The following is a 22,812-nucleotide window of genomic DNA, read 5'->3' as shown; positions in this document are numbered from 1 at the left end:
TCCTTTTTATTTCCTTTTAATAAACAAAAGGCAAAAGGAAAGCCAGCAAATAAGAATAATAATCTGAATATATATTAGGAAGCTGAGCTGGCTAGATGCTGGCAATTATATATGAATGGGAGTGGGACCCTCCAAACTGGACACAACCTACCAAGTTGACATATGTGGGCCCACAACGCCACAAAATCCATTATATGCCCACTGCCACATACCTTTTTCCATTCACTATTCTGCTGCCTCTTTATTCTACATCCTAATCCTCATTACAAATACCATTCCAACATTACAAGGATTAAGGAACAGTAAATAAAAACTTCCCAAGTGTTCCAACAAGCAAGGAATTTAGTAAATAAAAACCAAGTGCGGTGAGGAGTTTCAATCAAAATCATAAACAATTATATCTATAGTGACTTACTGCTGATTATGATAGTCTAACATACTTGGTTCAAATAGAATAAAGTTTGATTTCCGAGGTTCACAAAAGACAATAGAACAGGTTGTCAAGCAACCACAAAAGACGCAACTCCATCCTAAATCACAAAATTAAAATTAATTAGCGGAAAGAAAATAAATATACACTGATGAATTTCAGTTGTTAAGGGCTGTTACCTACTACAGCAATATTTCCGAGGGGAAGGACAATGTGACATGTCAACTAAACAGTTCAAATTCTAGAAATTCGGATTTGAATCTTACTTTAAGGTAAGTACACTGTACACTTACTTCCAGCTCATGGTTAGAAAGTGGCAAGCATTTCCAACTACAAACCTCGATGGCAAAATTAAAAGCTGAGAGCAGAGGACCACATTCAGTAACTACTTCTATCTATGCTATCACGAAACATTCATGATACATTACATTGGGCATCTCATGCCTCAGAAATCAAATCACACTTTTCTACCAAGAGAAACAAAAAAAAGTAACTAAACAATTTTATTCAATTTGTGTTCCCACGTAGTACCAAGCGGTGGGAGGTGGAGGATATCTAAACAGGACAAACAGAATAATGTTGATCCTGATTTTCTGCTCTAAATTTTTAAAGAAAATAAAAACTAAAAATATAAATCTGCAGTTGGGGCCTGCCTAGGATTTTTGTTTTTTGGGGGGAGGGATGGGGTGTGGAAAGTTTTGAACCACATGAAATTTTGTAACAAAAGAATTGATCTGGCAAGAAAGAATCCACATAAAATTACAAAAATGAATAAAAGAAATAAGGGTGAACTTACACATTGAATCAAAGGCCCTAACTGGGGTTCTAATGTACCCGTTCCCCCATCATATATTGTTTATTTCTCTCGAACGTAGCACAGTATAGTCTTGCAGTTGGTGGAATTCTTGGAGGGTGAAACATGAGCATGTGCATGATACGAAGCACTCTGGGGTCCTCCTCTCACTGCCTCCATTCCATAAAGTGTATTTTTCTTGGGTTGATTCGTACCATAGGGGGCCTCATTGTCCACCCTTGTTTTTCCGTGTATAAAATTTCATGCATGTGTCTCTCTACATAGTACAGAATCCTGTCACTTTAGTCTACCTGTTCACCAATCAAGTCTAAACCAACCAAAAGGAATGATATACCCTGGAATAGCAAGAAGTAGAAGTGGATTCCCTGTGCAGAAAGGAGACTCCTTGTTGCGGCTGTTAGAAGTAGGAAAGCCAATGCAAGCTCCTTCATATATATTCTGTTGTGCTTCTTCTTCTTGGCAGCTTTTTGCTCCTGCCTCTGCATTTCCTCTTTCATTTCCTCAAGATCAGGTTCAGAGGACCCTCTTTGAGGCTTTGGTCCTTTTTCAATCAGTGAGACTAGATCACCCTCAGAGGAACGACCCGATTTCTTGGTGACCACCCACTCGTAAGCACTGCCGAGCTGGAATAGTCCAGAGATCATGGCATTGAACTTTGTAACAGACATTGTGTTCTCAAATAGGAGATAGGGAACAATGAAAGGAAAGGCTCGGGGAGCTGGAAGAATGTTGAGGAATGACATTGTGGCAGGTATGTAGCAAACAACCCAAAAAGGAAGCTCAGCTTCCGGCACAAACATTGTCATGGGAAGAATTATGCAGAAAAGGGTAAATGAATAGAAGGGCAATATAAGCTTTCTAAGAAGAAAGAACAGGAATATCATATTGAATTTCTTCCATATGCTTATCTGCAAGAACATAATTGGTACCAAAACTACATAAGCAACAATGTAGATAACATAATTGAAATGAAATATTAATAGGATTCCAAGAGATATAGACCTTGGCCCGTATGATGTCAGGCAAACAAAGGCGGAACAATTGCATTGGCCCAGAATGCCATCTATGTTGTTGTTTCCTATAAGCTTCATAAGATTCTGGTAACTCGCACTGGCACTGGAATCATAAATTAGCAACTTCTAATCAGTTCTGGGAATCAACTAGAAAAGACAAAAGCAGCGGTTCATATGTGTTAACTGTATGACGAACCTCAACATCATTGAGGAAGATGAATTTCCAGCCATGGAGATAAGCTCTAACAGCAATGTCCATGTCCTCAACAGTGGTTCTCTCCAACCAACCACCAGCATCATTCAAGGCCTTGATTCTCCACACCCCAGCAGTGCCATTGAAGCCAAAGAAATTAATGAAAATGCCATTGACTTGTTGCTCCACCTCGAAATGGAATGATAGGTTAATGTTCTGCAACCTGGTTAACAGGTTCTCATCCTTATTCACAAAAGACCATCTTGCTTGAACAAGTCCTAGTTCCTCATTATCCTGCAGTATCACCAGGAGGATCACAATTTTGATCATAAAGCATAAACATACTATTTCATCATTCATTTAAGCAGAAAAGATAAAGGTAACCCTGGTTTCCTAATGAGTAACACCTTAAAATGAGGAACTGTTCTCTTAAGGAAATCTGGTGTCGGTTGAAAGTCAGCATCAAAGATTGCAACGAACTCATAGTCCTTGACATAGCTACAATTCATGGCGGATTTCAGGTTCCCAGCCTTGTAACCATCCCTAATGACGCGATGGCGGTAGAAAATATTGGCACCCTCATGTTGCCATTTTTGCACCTCCTCCTTGATCAGCAACTGCGTTGTTGGGTCATCAGAATCATCAAGCACCTGAATCAACAACTTGGACTTTGGCCAATCCAAATTGCACACGGCCGCAATAGATTGCTGGTAAACCTAAACAAACATAAAAGAAAGCACACATTAATGAGACAAATTTTCAAACACATGGTGGGTGTTATGCGTGTTAAGAGTGTTACCTCTTTCTCATTGCACATGGGGATCTGAACAAGCACCATGGGGAAGTAACCTTTCTCTCCAGATTCAAGATCCAGAGGTGCATCTTTGGGGATGGGTTTGATCCTCTTAAATCGGATCCAGAAACAACCCAAGCAGAGAAGAAGCCTATCGAAACTCTGAATGATAAAGAGAATAATACACACATTGGCGAGAAACTGAAGAGGTGGAGCAAGGTACTCCACACGAACCAAAACCCACCGAGAATAAACCCAATCGAAGAAATCCTTCACTCCAAAAGAAGGTGCCCAAAGCAAATAAAATTCCAACTGAAGACTTGGAGAACCCAAATGCCACCCTTTCAAATACGCAGCAATTTCAAAACACAAGAGTGCCACCGAAAGCCACAGAAAAACCTTGATGCAAGAGTAGAATCTGCTCTTCACCGTTGAGTCTGCGTCCTCGTCTGTTCTTCCGGAGGCCACGCGGCGCTTCACGGCGGAGGCCAGGACGTACAATGCCGGGGCTACGGAGGCTAAACAACCGGCTGCTTTATGTGCTTTAAGGAGAAGAACCCAGGTGAGTTGCTTTGCGTTTTTGCCTCTTCTTTTTTCCCCTGTGCGACTCGAATTTTCACGACCACCACCAATGATCAAGTCTTCGTCGGAAGGACCCTCGAGCTCCACCATGGACCAGTTTGGGTTCTCCATCTTCACCACCACCGGTGTTCCACGGTGGCTCTCTTTCGCACCCCAGCTGAACAAAGGTGCCATTTTTAGTATATATTTTTGTCTTTTTTGGAGGACCCTGATCTCTCTGACGAAACTAGCCAGAAACACCACAACCTTAAATGGAAGAAGAAGAAGAAGAAGAAGAAGGAAAAGGGACTAGGAGTTAAATGTCATTGTCGGAAAAGGGAAAATGGAAAGAGGAATGATAATGGTGAGAGACGCGTGGTGAAAGCAGAGCAAAGCGTCGCTACACCATTGTGACATTGGCAGAGAGAAAGAGAGAGAGAGAGAGAGAGAGAAATCAACACAAACCTAATACAAATTTCTGAGACACAAGCAGTGACGACTGAGAGAGCGGAACAAATCAACAAATACAATCACTTATGCTACGAGGTAAATGGAAAGTGGAATTAGAAAGGGAAACAGCTCAACACGTCTTTGCAATTTGCATTGAATTTTTTTATTCCGAGTTTCTTTTTTTTCTTTTGGAATTAATATAAAAGAAAATGGTAGTATTATAAAAGTGTAATGGGACTTAGACGAGAATATTATCCAGAATTGTAATTTATAAGCACCTTCGTTTACCGTATCAATAAAACCGAGATCCAGACCTTCATAAATATGAAATGAGAGCAATCACGAATGATAAAAAAAAAATGCGACAAAATCACGACGTAACATGCAAGTTTTTTTTTTTTTTTCCCGACAAATACCTTACTTCCACCACCGTGTCAACTCCTTTAATTTTCCAATAAAAATTCACAACCACCACACAACTGGAGCTTTCCAATTTATCCCACACAATATGCAAAACCTTCTCTTTTTATCGGGTTTTTTCTTTTTACTTTTTTTTTTCCCTTTTTTGGAGCAGTGGTAGTAGGTAAGGATTTAAAAGTTACAAGCGTCTTCCTTGTGTCCAAATTGAAAGCTTACGATCCTTCTTCCTTCCCTTCGCTGTGGGCGACTGGGCGGGCTCTTTCTATCTTCTGTCTTTGTCTTGGCGCGTGGAACAAAATTACACAAAAGAGTTTCCGAAACGGTGTTCTGCAATCATTTATTTTACTGAAAAAAAAAAACAAAAAACAAAAAAGCGGGTTAATTATCAAAGGGGATATAAAAGGTGGAGAAAGATGAGAGCAACAAGTGTGACGCGCTCCCTATTAACAGCCAAACACAAACCAATGCGTCAAAAAGCCAAAAGGCGTCTTCCTTCTTAGTAGTAATGTTTAATTAATTATTTAACTATTTTAAATTATTATTTTATATAAAGATATATTAATTATTTTTAAATAAAAAAATTAAGAAACAGTAATTTTTAATATTTTTAGTTATTATTTAATTAACATAAATATTAAATTAATTTTAATAAATAAATTTTATTAATTTATGTATATAAATTTTAAAAAATATAAATATAAATTATATTAATTTATATATATAATTTTAATAAATATAAATATATATTATATATTTTTTATGTATAAAATATCTATAAATATAAATATAAATTATTATTAATTAAATATTAATAAAAAATAATAATATTTAATTACTATCATGCCTCGCTCAAAATAAAATAGGAAATGTGGAAAGAGGCGCTGAAGAGTACAGAGCCGTCCCAAATTGTGGAGCTGACCAGGTCGTTAGTTTTCTACTTTTCTTATAGTAATTTCAAGCACCGAATCAGCTGATATATATTTTTTTTTAAATAAGGAGTCAATATATGTATTATACAATGTATATAATGGGATTAAATTGAAATTAAAATTAAATAATAGATAATTAATTAATTTTGAATTTATTTTAATTTAAAATTTAAAATAAATTAGGATTATCGTCAGCTGTAGAATCAAAACAACGACCTCCTCTCAATACGGTGTGACTTCCATTCTCTCCATTTTTTCGAGAATCTCGCTGGTGCAGCGCCGCTACGATCACCGCTTGCCGTCCAAGTTTGTTCCGACCGGCTTCGTCATCCACACAGTCCACCGCCCAGCACGACGTTCCTCTCGTTTGGTCGATCTTCGCGGCAACGTAGCAATCCGGACGTTCAGCGAAGACAGTGTACAGCTGGTGTGTGCCTTCTTCCCGATGTCGACGTCGCAAGATGAAGGTGTTTCAAGTGTGCTTCCTCCTTCACGCACATCACCCAGGCAAAGTTCCTTAATGGAGTGCGATATGGTTGAACCGCTGGGTTGTGTTCCATCTGTCGTCAGTAATGAAAATTCATCAAATCCACATGAAAACATAGCCGACCATTTCGTTGTCGACGGCGAGCAAGCGAATAAGGTGAGTAACTTATGTTCAAAACAATGATAATGGATGGTTATTTTCAATTGATGTAGATTTTAAATCTCAATGCAAATGGCGTGTTTATTTTTATGTTTAATGCTTACCCAAATGTGATGGAGAATTTGTGATTCAACCAAATTTGTGATTGTTTTATATTGAATGATATGTGTATATATATGGAGAATTTGCATAAATTAATTAATCATGGCATGCTTATATGATTGTTTTATAATGGTATGGTATACTTATATGCTTCCTGCATATTATATGCTTATTTTTCATGCTTATATGCTTATATGTATGCAGAATTTGCATCAATTAATTAATGGTATGCTTATATGATTATTTTATAATTAATGGTATGCTTATATGCATCCTGCACGTGTAGATAAGAATTTATGTATATAATTATACATGATGATTATTGAATGAATAAAAAAAACAACTCTAGGATGATGCAGGCTGTGAAATCAAGGACTGAATTATGTGTATGGTAATTGTATCTACTGCATGTTCAGCTATGTGAGGTAGAGTGATATTGTGAAAGAGAATCTATAGTAGTTACAATACTTATATAATAAGGATTTATTTTTGTTTTCTTTGGGTTTCTGTGTTTATTTTGAAATTGTAAGCCATGCAACTGTCGAATGTTACTGAGGTTTGAAGTGAAGAGATGGATTTCGGTTACGAAGTTTTGGTCTCTAGTTTAATTTTATGTAGTCATGATCCACATGTTTGATTTGATCATTAATGGTAATGATTTTTTTGTAATTAATCTGAAATATAGTTACCGGATCACGGTTGCCTTCAAGAAGACGAAATACCAAGAGTTGAAATACGGTTTGCGCAGTTGCAGATAGCTCATGAATTCTATGTTACTTACGCAAAGAAAGTAGGATTTGTAACTAAGATAAGGATGACAACATGTGACAAGAACACAAAGAAACCTGTTAACCAAACTATCCACTGTAATCGCGACGAGTTCCGCGAGTCTTGTGTCAAAGCACCAACGTGAAAGAACACGATTTCAGCTGCTGGGTGTAAGACAAGGATATATGTGAAGTTTGATAAGGACATGCAGGAGTGAATTTTGTTCAAGGTTGAGTTGAGGCACTCGCACCCATGTTCAGTGAGAAAGGCGGTGCACTACCATAACTCCATAAGTATAGGGAGCTGACCATGCATGCGAAGTGCGTGATCGAGGATAATGATGAGCCTGTGATTCGACCAAATAAGACATTCCTAACTTTGGCAAATGAGACTGGGGGGCCGTCTAACTTGGGATTCTCGTAAAAGGATTTAAGAAACTATATTATAGCAAGGCTCCGAACCAGCAACATGAATGCGGATGTTAGGGAGATAATGAAAATAATTTCTAGCTCATCCTAATACTTTTTAAACGTTTTAAGAATGAAAATTTTGATATAGATATTACTAGAGATCTGCATTGTATACTAGCATATTAATCAAATTAAAAAAAAATAATCTTCTTAGCCTTTCTGCTAAACCAAGGCAATTAAATAATGGCATCACAAGCTTACTATAGCTCCATTGAACAGAACAACAAAAGAATCATGGAAAACAAGCCTTTATTCTTTATTTATAGTACGATCACATCACAATGATAGAGTACAACATGCACCATTCTTGGCATTCCTTATTGACAAATTCCAAAATACAGAAAGAAACTAGAAACAGGACAATCATCAAATCATAATATAACACTGGAGAGTGGTGACCATTAAGCGAAACACAAAAGACTATGCACCTTAATAATTAAGTTCTCCTTTCAATCCAATTCAAATTCAACCCCACCATTGGTGAACTGCAACACCCTCATCTCTCAGCCTTCCATACAAGGCTAAGCACTCCCAATATGCTCTTCGTCTTCGACTACTCTTTCTCTTTCCCTTCTGCCACCACTCATTTTACACTCTAAGAAGAGTTCATCCATCAAGCACACTGTCCTTTTCTTTATCATCTCCTCTACCACCTCTGCTTCTGCCTTCATCACAACATACTCTGTCCTCGAATTACCATAGTTGTGTTTGTTATTATCAGAAAAACAAAAAAGAGCCGTGGAAGGCATTCAGACCAGAAGTAACCAGAGAAACCGCAAGAGCCGTGGAATTCAAGGCTATTCCAGCGAATTGAACAATGGTAGGGCTGTAATACATGATAGTGTTAATGCCAACAAACTGCTGAGTAACTTGCACTATGATGCCTGCGTAGAGTGCTCTTCGTATAACTTCATTAGCTAATGCACCCTTGAGTTTCTGTCCTAGGTTTTGCCCAATCGAGCCTTCCTCTGCCTTCTCTGTTTCGATGGATTCACGCATCAACTTGATCTCCTCTTCAACTTCGTTGGGGGGATAAATCTTCGACAGAATTTGCTTTGCCTCGTCTTCCTTACTTTGCCAAAAAGAACTAAATTAGTATACATGAAATTGGCACCAATGTAAACTTTTTTGGGGTTAGCAGATGTATGAAATCAGAATTCTTGCTCCACGTGATTGATCATTCTCATGTATTATTAATAAATTATTTGGGATTAATTTTTCAACTTTATATGCTTATATAAGCTCACATGACATCAATAGAGTAGCTAGATATTAAAAATTATGGAATTTTAGTTTAAGTCATAGGATTTGGTAAGCTTTCTAACGTGAGAAAATATGCATTGGAAATTTAAAAAAAATAAGGGCATTTGTTAGCAAACCCTTCACAGCATTGGTTTTCAGGAGACTACTCATGGCCTATAAGATACATAGGAAGAAGTTAACAAACATGAGTTTCATCATAATTATGTATCAGATATTCAAATATCAAACCTTAGCCCTATCCTTGCTATTCAACATAAGAAAGAACAAACCTATATGTGAGTATTTTGTCAGAGACAGCATAAACTTCAGTAGATTAAGAATCATTCAAGACTAATGCATGGAAATTTCAATCTTCACCATCATGGAAACTTTTTTGCTTGGCAATTACATAGTATTTACCTGCCTATACAACCATCTAGGTGACTCAGGGAGGGATAAACATCAATATGAACTGAACCAAAGCAAGAACGCCTGCTACACCGAGCATCCAACGCCATGTTCCAGTAGCCTTAAACAAATCAAATTGAAAGATCGATTAAAAAACATAAATCAATCAAACTACGCAATCTGTTCCTTTTTATCTATCACTGTCAGTTTTTTATTTAAAAAACTGATGTTTGTTGCATACCCTGGTAAATGCCAAGTTGATAAGGTAAGAGAAGAATTGTCCACCAGTGACTAAGAAAGAATTGATGCTGACTAATGCTCCTCTGATCTTAGCAGGGGAGACCTCATATATGTACAGAGGAGCTGTCATGGATGCCATGCCAACTCCCAAACCAACCAAAATTCTCCCAATTAAGATAACCCATGGAGCTGGAGCTGCAGCCATAACTATTGCACCGAGAAAGAACACGACATCAATCATTAAAAGTGTCTTCTTTCTGCCTAGCTTGCCATTAAAAGAGAAGCCAGCGAGGATGGGGATGACGTGCCGAGCTACCTGGGTTCCGGACAGGGGGAAGAGGAAGAAGCGGAAGCGCTAAGAACCTGGGACGGCGGCAGCAAAGAACTTAGGGCTAGGATTTTGCCGATTTTGGTTTGGGACTTTCACTACTTTGCTTCAGAGGGGGCACTAATGATTAGGGGAAGTGAGACTTTTACAGCAAAGCCAAGTAATGAAATGTGCTTCTCATACCCGAAGCAAGAACAGTGTCGTTGTGGTGACAGAAATGGATTCAGCAGCGGAGATTGAATGAAATTGAGAGCAACGTGAGAAGATGAAGAACGATGAAAGAATAATTTTAATTTTTTGTTTTTTTTATATGTTTTTGTTTTGTTGTTTAAATTATTTGAAATTATAAAATTATGATTAATTGAATTCTAAAATTTGATTAATTTAAAGGGATATTTTTGTCTAATCGAATAAAATAAGGATGTTTAAGATTTTTTATAAAATTAAATTAAAAATATTTTTTTATTTTTATTTAATTAAAAGAGTGTTTTAGTAAAAGTGGTGATATAATATATATTTAAAAGGAATTTTAGTAAAAGTGGTGATATGATATATATTTAAAAAAAATTAAATACTAATGTGAAAAATAAATTCCATATAACTTGTTATTAGTTGTCCATATTTTAAACTATCGATACGTATGAATTTATCACAATACCGAAACAAACACAAAAAAAATTAACCCGAATCAGCTACCCTTTGTGCCAATTCAGAGTGTCTTTGCATCTCTCATAATCAAACGAAAGTCAACTCGCCAATTCCAATGCATGATATCTCTTATTTTGAGCACCAGTGGATCAATAAACCCAAAATCATCTTGAGTAACAAGATTAAATGCTTCCACACAATCCGTCTCACAAATAACATCTCGTTGACCCACATCCCAAGCTAACAGATATCCTCTCCAAATAGCAAACAATTCCCCTTGAAGAATATTATTACTCTCAATCATTCCCAAACACCCCCTTTGTCAGCTCCCATTACAATCTCTAATAACACAAGCAAAACCAACACTATCACCCGAACCAAAATAACTAGCATCACAATTAATCTTAAAAGTCCCAATAAATGGGGGATTCCAAAAACCATTTAGAGTAGAGGGAAGGGACATACGTTGTAATTCAAAAATATTCCTAAGCTCCTTTTCTGAAGTTAATGCCAGACAAATCACTTTTTCCGGAGGCCAAGGTTCATGGGATTAAAGATGTCATTATTCCTTGCTCGCCATATCCACCAAAGTCCCGAAAAGAACTTGAACGGATGCTCTCTGCTATGATACAAGAACCAGTTCTTCAAATCCAAAGGATGACAAGAAATATCCAACCTATGCCAGACAAGCTGAGCTTTTGGGCAATCCCGAATACAATGTAAAACCGATTCCTGGCTAGAAAGACATCTTGGACACCTATCCGATGATGACATCCCTCATCTAAAGCGAAAACTTGCAGTAGGAAGAGCCTCCTTAAGACACAACCAAGCCAAAAACTTATGCTTTTCCGGAACAAGCTGACGCCAAAGCCAAAGCCAATTCTCCCGCTCCTCCCAACCAAACAGCTGCTTACACAACCACAAGTAACCATTGCGTGAGTCATAGACTTTGGCAGCAGACCCACTCCAATACCAACCCACTTTCGGACCTGCTTGTTCATCTGGATTGTAAGAGAGAATATTATCTTTCAAATTTTGAGATAAAGGAGAATAAAGAGTATCCAAATGCCACCTACCAACCGACCAAATATCCTGTATCCGGAGATTCGAATCAGAAATGTGAACATAATCCATCTCATTAGATAACCGTCCTTCTCTCCTCCAGCTAGAAAACCAAAAATTCTGGTTCAAATCTCCAAATACACCAAGCAAACCCATCCTTCAACACTTCCCAAGCCTTTCAAAGACACCTCCAAATGGGAGAGTCCTTGTTCTTAGGATAACTAAAACAGTCATATAGAGATGATCGGTATTTGGCATCCAACAATTGGACCCATAGCTTGTTTGGCTGCTGGAAAAAAGTCCAAACTAGCTTCCCAAGAAGAGCAATATTTACACAATAAGGATCTCTAATCCCCAAATCTCCATATTTTTTTGGAGTAACCAGTACCTTCCAACTAACAAGATTCAATCCTCTTCCATCAACTTGTCCTTTCCAAAGAAAATTCCTCATCATAGACTCCAATTTACTAATGATTCCTTTGGGAAAAATAGAGACCTGCATCTGGTACGTGGGAATAGCAGCAGCAACAGAATTAACCAAGCAGAGCCTACCAGCCCGATTGAGTAAACTTTCTTTCCAGCTTGCTAGCCTACTCCGAATCTTATCCAGGACACCATTGAAAGCTGAACGAGTCATCCTAGAATGGCTAAGGGTAACTCCAAGATACTTGCCCAAGTCCTGGACAAATCTGATAGAGGATACCCCAGTAAAAACCTCTTTCCTTGTTGCAGAGACATTCTTGGAGCAAAGTGCTTTAGACTTCTCGACATTAATCTTCATCCCAGATGCTTTGCAAAAAGTCTCTAAAACTAACATCACATTTTGCACTTGTCTCTTTGTAGCTTTACAGAACAGAAGCAAGTCATCCGCAAACATTAAGTGGGATATTCTTGGTCCCCCTCTAGAAATAGCAACTGCCTCCCACAAGTCCAAATCAACCTGATGACTAATAAAGCATGCCAATCGCTCTATACACAACACAAAAAGATAGGGTGACATAGGGTCTCCTTGTCTAAGACCTCGGCTAGGAGTAAAGCCATTCAGACGACTCCCATTCCAAAGAATAGATAAGAAAAAAGTAGTGACACAATTCATAATCAAATTAAGTGTAGGAATAGAAAAACCAAAGCTTTTAAGGGTATGAACTAAAAACCTCCAGTCAACTCTGTCATAAGCTTTCTCCATAATAACTATTACTAAGATACTAATATCCTACAAATAAAAATGTTAGATTATATAATATCCACAATAAATCCTGAATTTATTAATTTTTTTTAAATAATATTATGTATCTAAATTTTTTTATAAACTAAATCTAATTAAATTAAACAATAAAATTTAAAATAATATTAATTATAACTAATTTTTATTATATTAAATTAATTTAACTAGATTTAATTAACAAAAAAATTTAGATGTGTAATATTATTTTTTATTTTTTATATCTATTGTTAACCAAAAAATCCTAAATCAAAATCTAATTGATCAAGCAAACTATTACAAAAATTACTGAATTTTAACATAATGAAAATAACCCAGTTTTCAGGAACTGATCTCGAAGATGTGAATAAAATCTAATATACCTGATTTTAAATCTTCCTCTATTGTTAACCAATCAGTCTTATCTAATATTTTATTGATAGTAAACTTATATCCAAGCCAACGAGTAATAACGGCATAGTCTCTCCATATTCAATTAAAAAAAAAAAAAAAACAACTTATATCCAATACCGATAGTATCTGCTTTAATTTGGTACTCTTGTGTTTTATTATCCATGCCATGTGAGCAATGTTAGCAGAACCGGACCGGACCGGCCGGTTCGACCGAAAAATCGGTAAATCGGATTCTATACCGGTCCGGTCCGATAATTGGACCGTATAAAATTAAGAACCGGTGCGAACCGGTCAAACCCGCAAAGAATCGGTAAAAACCGGTCAAATTCGGTAGCAACCGGTCCGACCGAACCGGAACAGTTTAAAATTTCCTCAAAATGAAGCAATTGAGGTTCGAACCCCATCCTTCCAGGAAATAAAAGGTACCTATGTCCACCAGGCTACCGTGTCTTTTACTAATATGGATACAAATTAAAATATATATTAATACCTTTCGGTAAATAATTTACTTTTATTTAATTTATTTTAATTTTAATTATAAGCTCACTCATTTTTAAATTAATTATATTTTTATTTAACAGTAATTATAAACTCACTTATTATTTTTTTCATAATTATATAATATCTATTAATATTATTTTTTAATAAATACTTATAGTATATAATAGTATAATAGATATAAACTAATTAATAAATTATTAAAATTCGAAAATAATACTTATTTTAATATAAAAATAAAATAAAAATATTTATGATAGAGTAAAATTAACAAAATACTTATTGTTTCTGTTCCATATTGTTTAGAATAGCTAGATATTTTTAAAATATTAGTAAAAATATGTATTTTAAATTTTTAATTCTAATTTTTGTACTATATTTTGTTTTTTATTTACATAGGACCGGATTAACCGGTTCAACCAGTGACCCACCAGTTGAACCAGTAACTCAGTGACCCAATAACCTGACCGGTTCGATCACCGGTTCGGTTCTGACAACTATGCATGTGAGTTTAGATTTGTGTGGATCAATCAAACGTTGATTTCAATTTTCAGAGGTGATTACCGATTAAACATCCAAATAGTCCGCAGAGAATTTCGGCTTGCACATTTTGTTTTCTAATAAGTTTTTATTATTTAAAATTATTTTTATAGATAAATAGATTTTTTCGATCTTTTCAAATAAATTAATTTATTTTATAATATTTTTTATCTAATTATATTATAATAATATTTATTTGAGACTTAATTATTTAACACATATTAAAAATTTTATTAAAAACGACACCTAAATTATAGATCCGATTGGTAAAATTTTGACTTTTTAAAATAAATTTTTAAAAGTTATAACTTATTTGATAAATAAAAATAACAATAACTTTCAAAAAGTATAAACTATAAAAATTATATTTTGTTTTTATTTTATATTTTTAATATTTAAAACGATGTTTATAAATATAAATATATATTAATATATAAAGTTATATTAAATGTTTTAACAAGGATAAGTAGATTTTAAATATTATTTAAAGCATAAATATATAATTTTTCTTATCTAGCTATCAAATCCTTTTCTAAATTACTCTAACAAACCAGGTCACAATAACATGAACGTGCATCTTGTGAACCAGCTTCATACCTTGAGATTTCATCCACTTTTACTTAAGCTTCACATTTCTCTACATAATTAACTTGCACATTTCACTACAATAAATAGTGTAATTATCGACGACAAAAATTGACGGCCAGAATTTTTGTCAACTTTTTTTGACAGTTTGTTGTCAATAAAATGAAAAAAAAAATAATTAAAAATAAAATATTAAAATCGACGACCTTGTCGTCTATTATTTTGATAACTTTTTAAGGCTCTTCCTCTTATCGTCACATTGCAGACGGCGGGGTAGATTGAAATTTTTTTTCTTTAAAATTGACACACAGGTCGTCTATTTTAATAATTATAATATAGATAGCTTTTGTCGTCAATAATTTTAAATGATCGAGATCTCTTTTCAAATTAAATGAATGGTATAGATTTATTAAATAAAATAGATGGCTGCGCGGTTGATTTTTATTTTAATTAAAATCGACGAATTTGCCGTCGATTTTTATCAACAAAAAATTACCCCACCATTTACTTCCCGCGTTTCTCGTTTTACTTTTTTACTTTAAAATCGACACACAAGTCGTCTATTTTAATAATTATAATATAGACAACTTTGGTCGTCGATAATTTTAAACGATCGAGATCTCTTTTCGAAATTAAATGACGGGTATAGATTTAATAAATAAAATAGACGGCAACGTTGTTGATTTTTATTTTAATTAAAATCGACGCAGTTACCGTCGATTTTTATCAACAAAAAATTACCCCTCCCTTACTTCCCGCGTTCCTCGCTTCACTTTTTTTTCCTTTAAAATCGACACACAAGTCGTCTATTTTAATAATTATAATATAGACATCTTTTGTCGTTGATAATTTTAAACGATCGATATCTCTTTTCAAAATTAAATGAAGGATATAGATTTATTAAAGAGAAAGTATAGGGAGCCAATGACCTAAGCGTACAATGTGTACAATGGAGGTTTAGGAAGTATTAGAGATATGACCATTAGTGTTATATTATCCTGTCAAGTTATGCTTTTGGGATGAGTGGTTTCATGATATGATATTAGAGTTCTAGATCCGAAAAGTCAAGAGTTCAATTCTTGGTGAACCCCAAAATCAACTTAAACTTTTGGGATGAGTAGTTTTATGACATGAGATGTTTATTATCCCTAGTATTCGGATGGTTATTCTGGATAGTACGAGTGATGTTCATTTTATTCATGGATCAAAGATTTAGCCCATTGTATACACTTAGGTCATTGGCTCCCTAGCACTACTCTTTATTAAATAAAATAGACAGTTACAGTGTTAATTTTTTATTTTAATTAAATCGACGAAGTTATTGTCGATATTTATAAACAAAAAATTACCCAAAATAAACTTTTCGCGTCTCTCATTTCGCTCAATTCCCGCTTACATTTTACCAGAAAAAATTAACTAACCCCAATTTGGCCTTCTCCATTTCACCAACCTTCCCTCTCCGCTGCCACTGTGCCGTCGTGGCTCCACTACCTCCGCGTCGCCATTGCTCTGCTACTCCTGTGTCTGTCGTCGCTTCGACACACTCGCGCCGCTGTCGCTCCGTAATAAACGGCAAGGCGGTGCCGCTAACTGTTAGATATGAGATCGCGGAGGAAGTATGCTTCCTCTCTCAAAAGTACGGCAAGGTACTCAATTCCGATCCCAATCCCAATCTAACCTACTCAAAATTGGGAATTAGAAATTTAGAATAATGTAATGTGATGGTGTTGTTGCAGGTTCTGAGGTTGGCGGTGGTGATAGTAGGGAACAAGAAGGACTCATAGAGTTATGTGGGAATGAAGAGAAAGACATGTGCTGAATTAGGGATTAAGTCCTTCGACATTGACCTTCCCGAACAAGTTTCCGAATCCAATTTGATTAAGCAAGTTCACCAGCTCAATGTTAACCCTGATGTTCATGGTATTAGATTTATGTTACTTGTTACCATTCCAAGCTTTTATTTTTAGCTCATGTTTGAGGCAAAAAATGTATGCAATCAGGTATATTGGTTTAACTTCCATTTCCAAAGCATATCAATGAAGAGAAAGTTCTCAGTGAAATCAGCCTTGATGAAATTCTGTATCGTCAATTCCTTGTTCTTTTGCTTTTCCTCTTGTTGTTACTGCTAATATTTTTTTTCCAACTGTAATTTGATTACTGTTTATAGAATTGAAATTATGATTTATGCATTATGGAGATGCTCTAGTTTATGAAAATTTACTTAATTTTGGTTGATGCTCATTATTGAAATTTGGTGACATGAATGGTGACCCTATGATTAAGTCTTAAAATATGAAGCTTGTAATGACATTTTTGGTTTCTTACTACTTTGTTCATCGTCAGGGCCTAGAGAGAAGCTCGATTGGAGTCTCAGATTTAAGATTATTTTGGGAACTGCCGAGTGACTTTGCTATCTTCATGAGGGATGTCAAAGAAGGATCATTCACAAGGATATCAAGGTTTCTAATATTCTTCTCTTTGAGACTTTTGAGCCTCAGGTCGAACATCAAAAATCATCACTATGTATTTGTGTATAAATATATGTGTGTCTTTAACTTCAGAATTTCTTATGCTTCTAGATCACATTAGTTATATAATCTTAATTTTCTTCCTCTGATTCAATCTTCAGACATCTGATTTTGGCCTAGCAAAGTGGTTACCTGACCAATGGACTCACCATACTGTTTCCAAAGTAGAAGGCACATTCAGGTCTATACATTTATAACAAGTTTCTTAGTATATTCTTTGTAGATAGTAGTGTTCTTAACCCTTTGATTCTGATTTGTTGTCACTAACAGGTACCTTTCCCCTAAATTCTTCATGCATGGAATAGTAGATGAGAAAACTGATGTATATGCTTATGGTGTGTTATTATTGGAGCTAATCACTGGAAGACAAGCTTTGGATATCTCACAAAAATTTTTTATCATGTGGGTATGTAATTGTCCAAATAAGTGATTATAACATTGAAAACTAGCATAGTCTTGTGCTAAGTGAAAACTCGTGCAGTTAAATGATTTGACTAAATTGTGCAGTTATTTTTAGGCAATGATAAATGATATATTCGCTCACCGCAAGCCTGCAAGGGTTTTTGGAAGTGTTTTCTATTGCATGTTACTGGCAAGTTTAAATATGTTCATTGTTTTAATTAATCGGTTGTTGGCTGATTGATTTGGTAGGCATTGATGTTCTGGTTGAATTGAAAAAGTTGTTTGAGTTGTTATGCATATCTTGTGTTTGTTCAAATTACTGAGTGAGTTGGCTTGTTGTTTCTTTACATTTTAGGCAGGTTATGCTACCTTGGCCATAGGAACTGAGTGGATTTTTCGCCCCAAGCAAGAAGTGATCTCTCCGGTGCTTTGTAGTTGCGATGTTCTTCTTTTGTTGTTAACAGGTTTTTTTCTTGCATTACTCTTGTTTCATTCTCGAAATGAAGTTTTTCTGTTGGGAAAAAATGTAGCAAAATTTCAAAATTCTTTTACATAAGAATAAATTTTTAAAAAAGTAGCATTATATGACAACTAGGGTAGAGGAGTGGGCAGTGGCCCTTTCTCTTTGAATAACTTTACCACCTCCGTACCAATTAACGGTAGATGTTTAATTGAAAGAAAAAATAAATAAATCTTAAATTAAAATGATGGTTAATTGAACCTTAAACAGACCATGTCACAGTTAATCCTAGTTCTCTAGCTGGGTTCTTTGTTCTTGTTTGATATGCAACTACTAAATGTGTTTTGACTAATTACAACATATAATACAGTAGTTTTTTATAATTTGAGCGAAGCCATTAAGTGGAATACAGTGAAGTTTCACACTAAGGCCTTAATGGATTGAATAATATATAGCGAGATTCCGGAACTATGCAGGGCATGAAGTATATAAGAGGACATGTATTGCAGCACCAACACATATAAAATGAGGGGAAGAAAGTATATAAGAGGTCCCATTTATGTCCACCAATATAATTTCTATATGTTGTTCCATTTCTCCATTCTACTCTTCATGTTAATTAATTACTTCTTCTTTCTTTCTCCATTGCAGGCACCTCCTCAAGTCTAATGCTGATTCTTCTTCGCTCCACTCTTTACATATCCTCTTAGCTTAATTCCTAGCTAGTATAGGACTAGATTTTTTACATGCTTTCCTGTCAAATATTTATTTTCTTAGTTGTTCAATTATTATTCAATACATACACTACTTTAGATAATGGTACGACACTAAAGTTTCATTGAACAAATTTTAATTTAATGTCCGTTTATTATATAATATTGAACAAGTTTTTTTATGCCAGAGGATTATTTATTATTTTGATAACTTTGTAAATTTATTATCTAATATTTAGTATAAATTTTATTTTTATATTTAAAAGTTTATTTATCTTGTGTCGCTTTTTAAATTTAAAATAAACAATTAAATCGACGGCTATTGTGTCGCTTTTATTGAATCAAATATTGAGGAAGACGCTGTCGATTTTATATAATAATATCGACGGCAATGTTGTCAATTTTATTAAGAAGGAAAAATTCACAAACTCATATTATAGACGAAATCATTGTCGATTTTATATAATAATATCGATGGCAATGTTGTCGATTTTAGTAAAAAGGTAAAATTCTCAGACTCATATTATAGACGGAAATGTTGTCGATTTTATTAAATTATTATCGACGGCTAGATAAGCCGTCGATTTTATTAGAATTTTATAAAATCGACAAGCTTAATAGCGACCAAGGCTGCCGTCGATTTTTAATATTATCGACGGCCTAGCCGTCGATTTGGCCGTCGATTTTAACGATGTTTCTTGTAGTGTTTTACACTTCTTTATATAATTAATTTACTGACATGTATACAATTAATTAGACGATTAATTTTTTTCTTAGCAACTGCTCATTATATATCTGTATGGAAAAGTTTAGGAGGCCAACAACTTTTTCAAATTCTGACCAGCATGTAACCAGCAAAGAAAAATGTGTCATTAGATGAAATCTCACACCAATTTCACACCATTAAAGTCATCATTGATGGCTATTTGTTGGCTACAAATCACAAAAGTTGTTGGCCCCTAGCACTCATCTGTTTGTATTTATGCCAACTAAGATAATTAGTTAGTGATTTTCATACAATATATAGCTAAACTTGAAATATCAACAATTCGAAATTCACTAATCAAGTTTTTAGTCTCTACAATTCACATCAAGAATTCAGAATTTCAAAACTCTTTTCTCTTGTTCTTGAATGTTCAGCGTTCATCCCTTGTTGCTCATAGCCCGAACCGATTTTTCACATGGTGCGGTGAGCGTAGACCAAGGTTGAAGAACTTGGACTGTTGGTGAAGAGTTAGTGAATCCATCCTTTGTCGATATCTAATCGATGTCTCTTTCCTTTTTCAATCACAACGAATTTCGCTTTTCTTGATTCGATTTGATCATCCGTTCAATTTCTTGCACTCGAGAAATCTTGATCAAGAACTCTTTTCTCATTAGATTTCTTTACATCAAAGAAGTGCCTCGAAGAAGTCTCAACCTTCGATTTCTTTACATCGAAGAAGTGCCTCGAAGAAGTCTTGATCAATGGCTAATCGTCCTTCAAATCCGATTCCCGAAGCAACAATTTCTGGAATCAATCTTCACACCCTAACTAGTCTGGTCAATCAAATAAATCAGACTCAATCTCCAAGAACTCATGCCTCTTCGATCGTAGATCCAACGAGTCCTTATTATCCACATCCTGGTGAGAGTCCTTGTTCACCGCTAATTTCCATGGTTTTAAGCTCAAACAACTATCATAGTTGGGAGAGAGCCATGCTGCGTGCACTAAGCTCAAAGAACAATATCAAGTTCATGAATGGAAGCATCAGCAAACCAGAATCAACAAATCCTTTGTTTGATGTGTGAGAACGATGCAACGATTACGTAATCTTCTGGGTCACTCTCTCATTTAGTTCGGATATAGCGCAAAGCGTGATATGGCACAATGTCGCTTCGGATCTGTGGAAAGATCTGAAACACAAGTATTTTCAGGGTGATGTATTTAAGATAGCAGGATTGGAAGAAGAGATATTTACTCTTAGGCAAGGTGATCTAAACATGACTGATTACTTCACAAGGCTGAAAAGCATTTGGGAAGAGCTGGAGAACTTTAGGCCTCTACTTGATTGCATATATTGCAAGAATGGGAACTGCACTTGTGGAACTATTATGAGAGGATACAAAGATGAGACCTATATAGTTCGTTTTCTCAGAGGCTTAAACGAATAATATACGATAGTAAGGTCACAAATAATGCTGATGGAGCCTTTACCAAGCATTGAACAAGCTTTTTCATTGCTTTTGCAACAAGAAAGTCAGTTCCAGTGTAGTGAACCCCTCACTAACAACAAGATCTTGATAAGTAGTACTGCTCCATATAAATTCTCAACACAAGGAGGAAGGAGCCGAGGCAGGGGAGGAAGAACCGCTGGTAGAGAAAGAGGACGAATAAAAGTTTGTACCTACTGTGGCAAAACTGGCCATCTAATCGACACGTTATAAAAAGCACAATTTACTTCCTCATCTCAAGCAAGAAAGCAGTGCAACCAATGATGCTATCATTGATGATGAGAATTTTGTAAGAATAAGTGATGACTAGCTAGTAGAGGATAGTAGTGCAGGACTGGAATTCACAAGGGAACAGAAGCATACTTTGCTAGCTCTCTTGAAGCAGCTATCTCTGGATACACACAAGCCTCAAAATGCCATAAACCAAATTGTCACATTTCCCTCTCATCAAGGTATTGCTTATGCCATGTCTGTTTCAATTTTTAAACCTAGCTCCTGGGTCATTGATGCAGGAGCAACCGATCATGTAGCATATTGTTTAGAGTCTTTTTACTCATTACATAAAATAGAACCCATACTTGTTAGGAAGCCAGATGGAACCAACACTATTACTTCAATAGTTGGGACTATAATTTTCTCTAAAACCTTTTTTCTCACAAAGGTCTTATACATTTCAAATTTCAAGTTTAATCTCATATCAGTTTCCAAAATGACTAACTTGTTCAAATGTGAATTTGTCTTTGATGAAAAATGTTACAAGATCCAGGACTACCTTTCATCGAGGATGATTGGTGTAGCTGAGCAAAGAAGGGGGCTTTATGCATTTGAAAACCTAAAACCTGTAAGAAACTTTCAACTAAAACCAGCAATTGCAGCAGCATCTTTCATACCACAAACACAACATCTTAGCAATAGTAATAAGCTGCATGGCAATAAGAATAAAAGTGCATCAAACTGGTGGTATCTTAGACTAGGGCACTTACCAAATGACAGAATTCTTGTATTGCAACAAAACTACAATTTCATCAATAAATCTGACCTTTGTACCATTCCTTGTGAGTCTTGTCATTATACTAAGCAAAAGTGTTTTCCATTTCCAATAAGCATGTCTATATTAGAAGAAATATTTGATCTAATACATATAGACATATGGGGACCAATTAATGTTTACTCTACTGCTGGACACAAATATTTTCTTACAATAGTGGAAGACAAAAGCAGGTTTTGTTGGTTATTTTTTATGAAACATAAATTTGAAACTGCCACACTGCTAAAAAATTTTGTTCAATCAGTTCAAACCCAATTTAACAAATCTATTAAACAAGTTAGATCGGACAATGGAGCTGAGTTCAAACTAATTAAATTTTATGCATCAAAAGGTATTATACACCAAAATATATGTGTTGAAATCCTCAACAAAATGGCATAGTTGAGAAAAAATACTAACACATTTTAGCAGTAACTAGAACTATTATGTTTTATGTAAACTTACCAAAGAAACTATGGCATTATGCAACTGCTCATGCCATATATATCATCAATAGACTTTCCAGTAGTGTTTTGAAAAATAAGTCCCCTTATGAAATTATTTATAAAAAACTACCTAACATACACAATTTCAAGGTTTTTGAATGTTTAGCATATGCTGCAACCATTCATGCTAATAGAAAGAAGCTCGATTCGAGAGCTAGAAAATGCATTTTCTTAGGCTACAAACAAGGAGTAAGAGATTACATTTTA

At 35.2% G+C, this 22,812-nt stretch overlaps 2 protein-coding genes and 1 long non-coding RNA gene across 8 annotated transcripts; 1 reads left to right on the top strand and 2 right to left on the bottom strand.

The window, feature by feature from the left end:
- Nucleotides 1–920: 920 nt before the first annotated feature.
- On the bottom strand, nt 921–5,145 carry LOC112764038 (probable xyloglucan glycosyltransferase 12). Of its 2 annotated transcripts, XM_072223763.1 has the most exons (8): nt 4,671–5,086; nt 4,533–4,568; nt 4,270–4,343; nt 3,250–4,071; nt 2,858–3,166; nt 2,454–2,744; nt 2,247–2,360; nt 921–2,152 (listed from the first exon to the last, which is right to left on the bottom strand). In XM_072223763.1, exons 4-8 carry the CDS (start codon nt 3,997–3,999, stop codon nt 1,526–1,528), a joined length of 2,091 nt encoding a protein of 696 aa, XP_072079864.1. In that variant the 5' UTR covers nt 4,000–4,071; nt 4,270–4,343; nt 4,533–4,568; nt 4,671–5,086; the 3' UTR covers nt 921–1,525. The 2 variants fall into 2 exon arrangements, with proteins under 2 accessions (XP_072079864.1, XP_025665345.1); XM_025809560.3 differs by lacking the exon at nt 4,533–4,568 and having other exon boundaries at nt 4,671–5,145.
- A 2,676-nt stretch (nt 5,146–7,821) lies between these two features.
- Nucleotides 7,822–10,119, bottom strand: LOC112766638 (inositol transporter 4). Of its 2 annotated transcripts, none has more exons than XR_003184464.3 (3): nt 9,481–10,111; nt 9,252–9,360; nt 7,822–8,657 (listed from the first exon to the last, which is right to left on the bottom strand). XR_003184464.3 is itself a non-coding variant. In XM_025812535.3 (3 exons), exons 2-3 carry the CDS (start codon nt 9,347–9,349, stop codon nt 8,307–8,309), a joined length of 453 nt encoding a protein of 150 aa, XP_025668320.1. In that variant the 5' UTR covers nt 9,350–9,360; nt 9,481–10,119; the 3' UTR covers nt 7,822–8,306. The 2 variants fall into 2 exon arrangements, 1 of the variants encoding a protein (XP_025668320.1); XM_025812535.3 differs by having other exon boundaries at nt 7,822–8,661; nt 9,481–10,119.
- A 5,996-nt stretch (nt 10,120–16,115) lies between these two features.
- On the top strand, nt 16,116–19,040 carry LOC112766622 (uncharacterized). 4 transcript variants are annotated; one of them, XR_003184447.3, is made up of 8 exons: nt 16,116–16,401; nt 16,492–16,675; nt 17,099–17,214; nt 17,385–17,464; nt 17,554–17,689; nt 18,041–18,149; nt 18,622–18,695; nt 18,797–19,040. It is a non-coding gene; the product is annotated as an uncharacterized lncRNA (long non-coding RNA). The 4 variants fall into 4 exon arrangements; XR_003184449.3 differs by having other exon boundaries at nt 16,121–16,401; nt 17,554–17,685; XR_011875724.1 differs by having other exon boundaries at nt 16,121–16,401; nt 17,099–17,253.
- Nucleotides 19,041–22,812: the final 3,772 nt, after the last annotated feature.

This window comes from Arachis hypogaea, chromosome 17 (assembly GCF_003086295.3).
Source record: "Arachis hypogaea cultivar Tifrunner chromosome 17, arahy.Tifrunner.gnm2.J5K5, whole genome shotgun sequence".
Classification (NCBI taxonomy): Eukaryota; Viridiplantae; Streptophyta; class Magnoliopsida; order Fabales; family Fabaceae; genus Arachis; species Arachis hypogaea.
The sequence above is the reverse complement of the archived record's forward strand: the minus strand, read 5'-3'. Positions and strand labels throughout refer to the sequence as shown.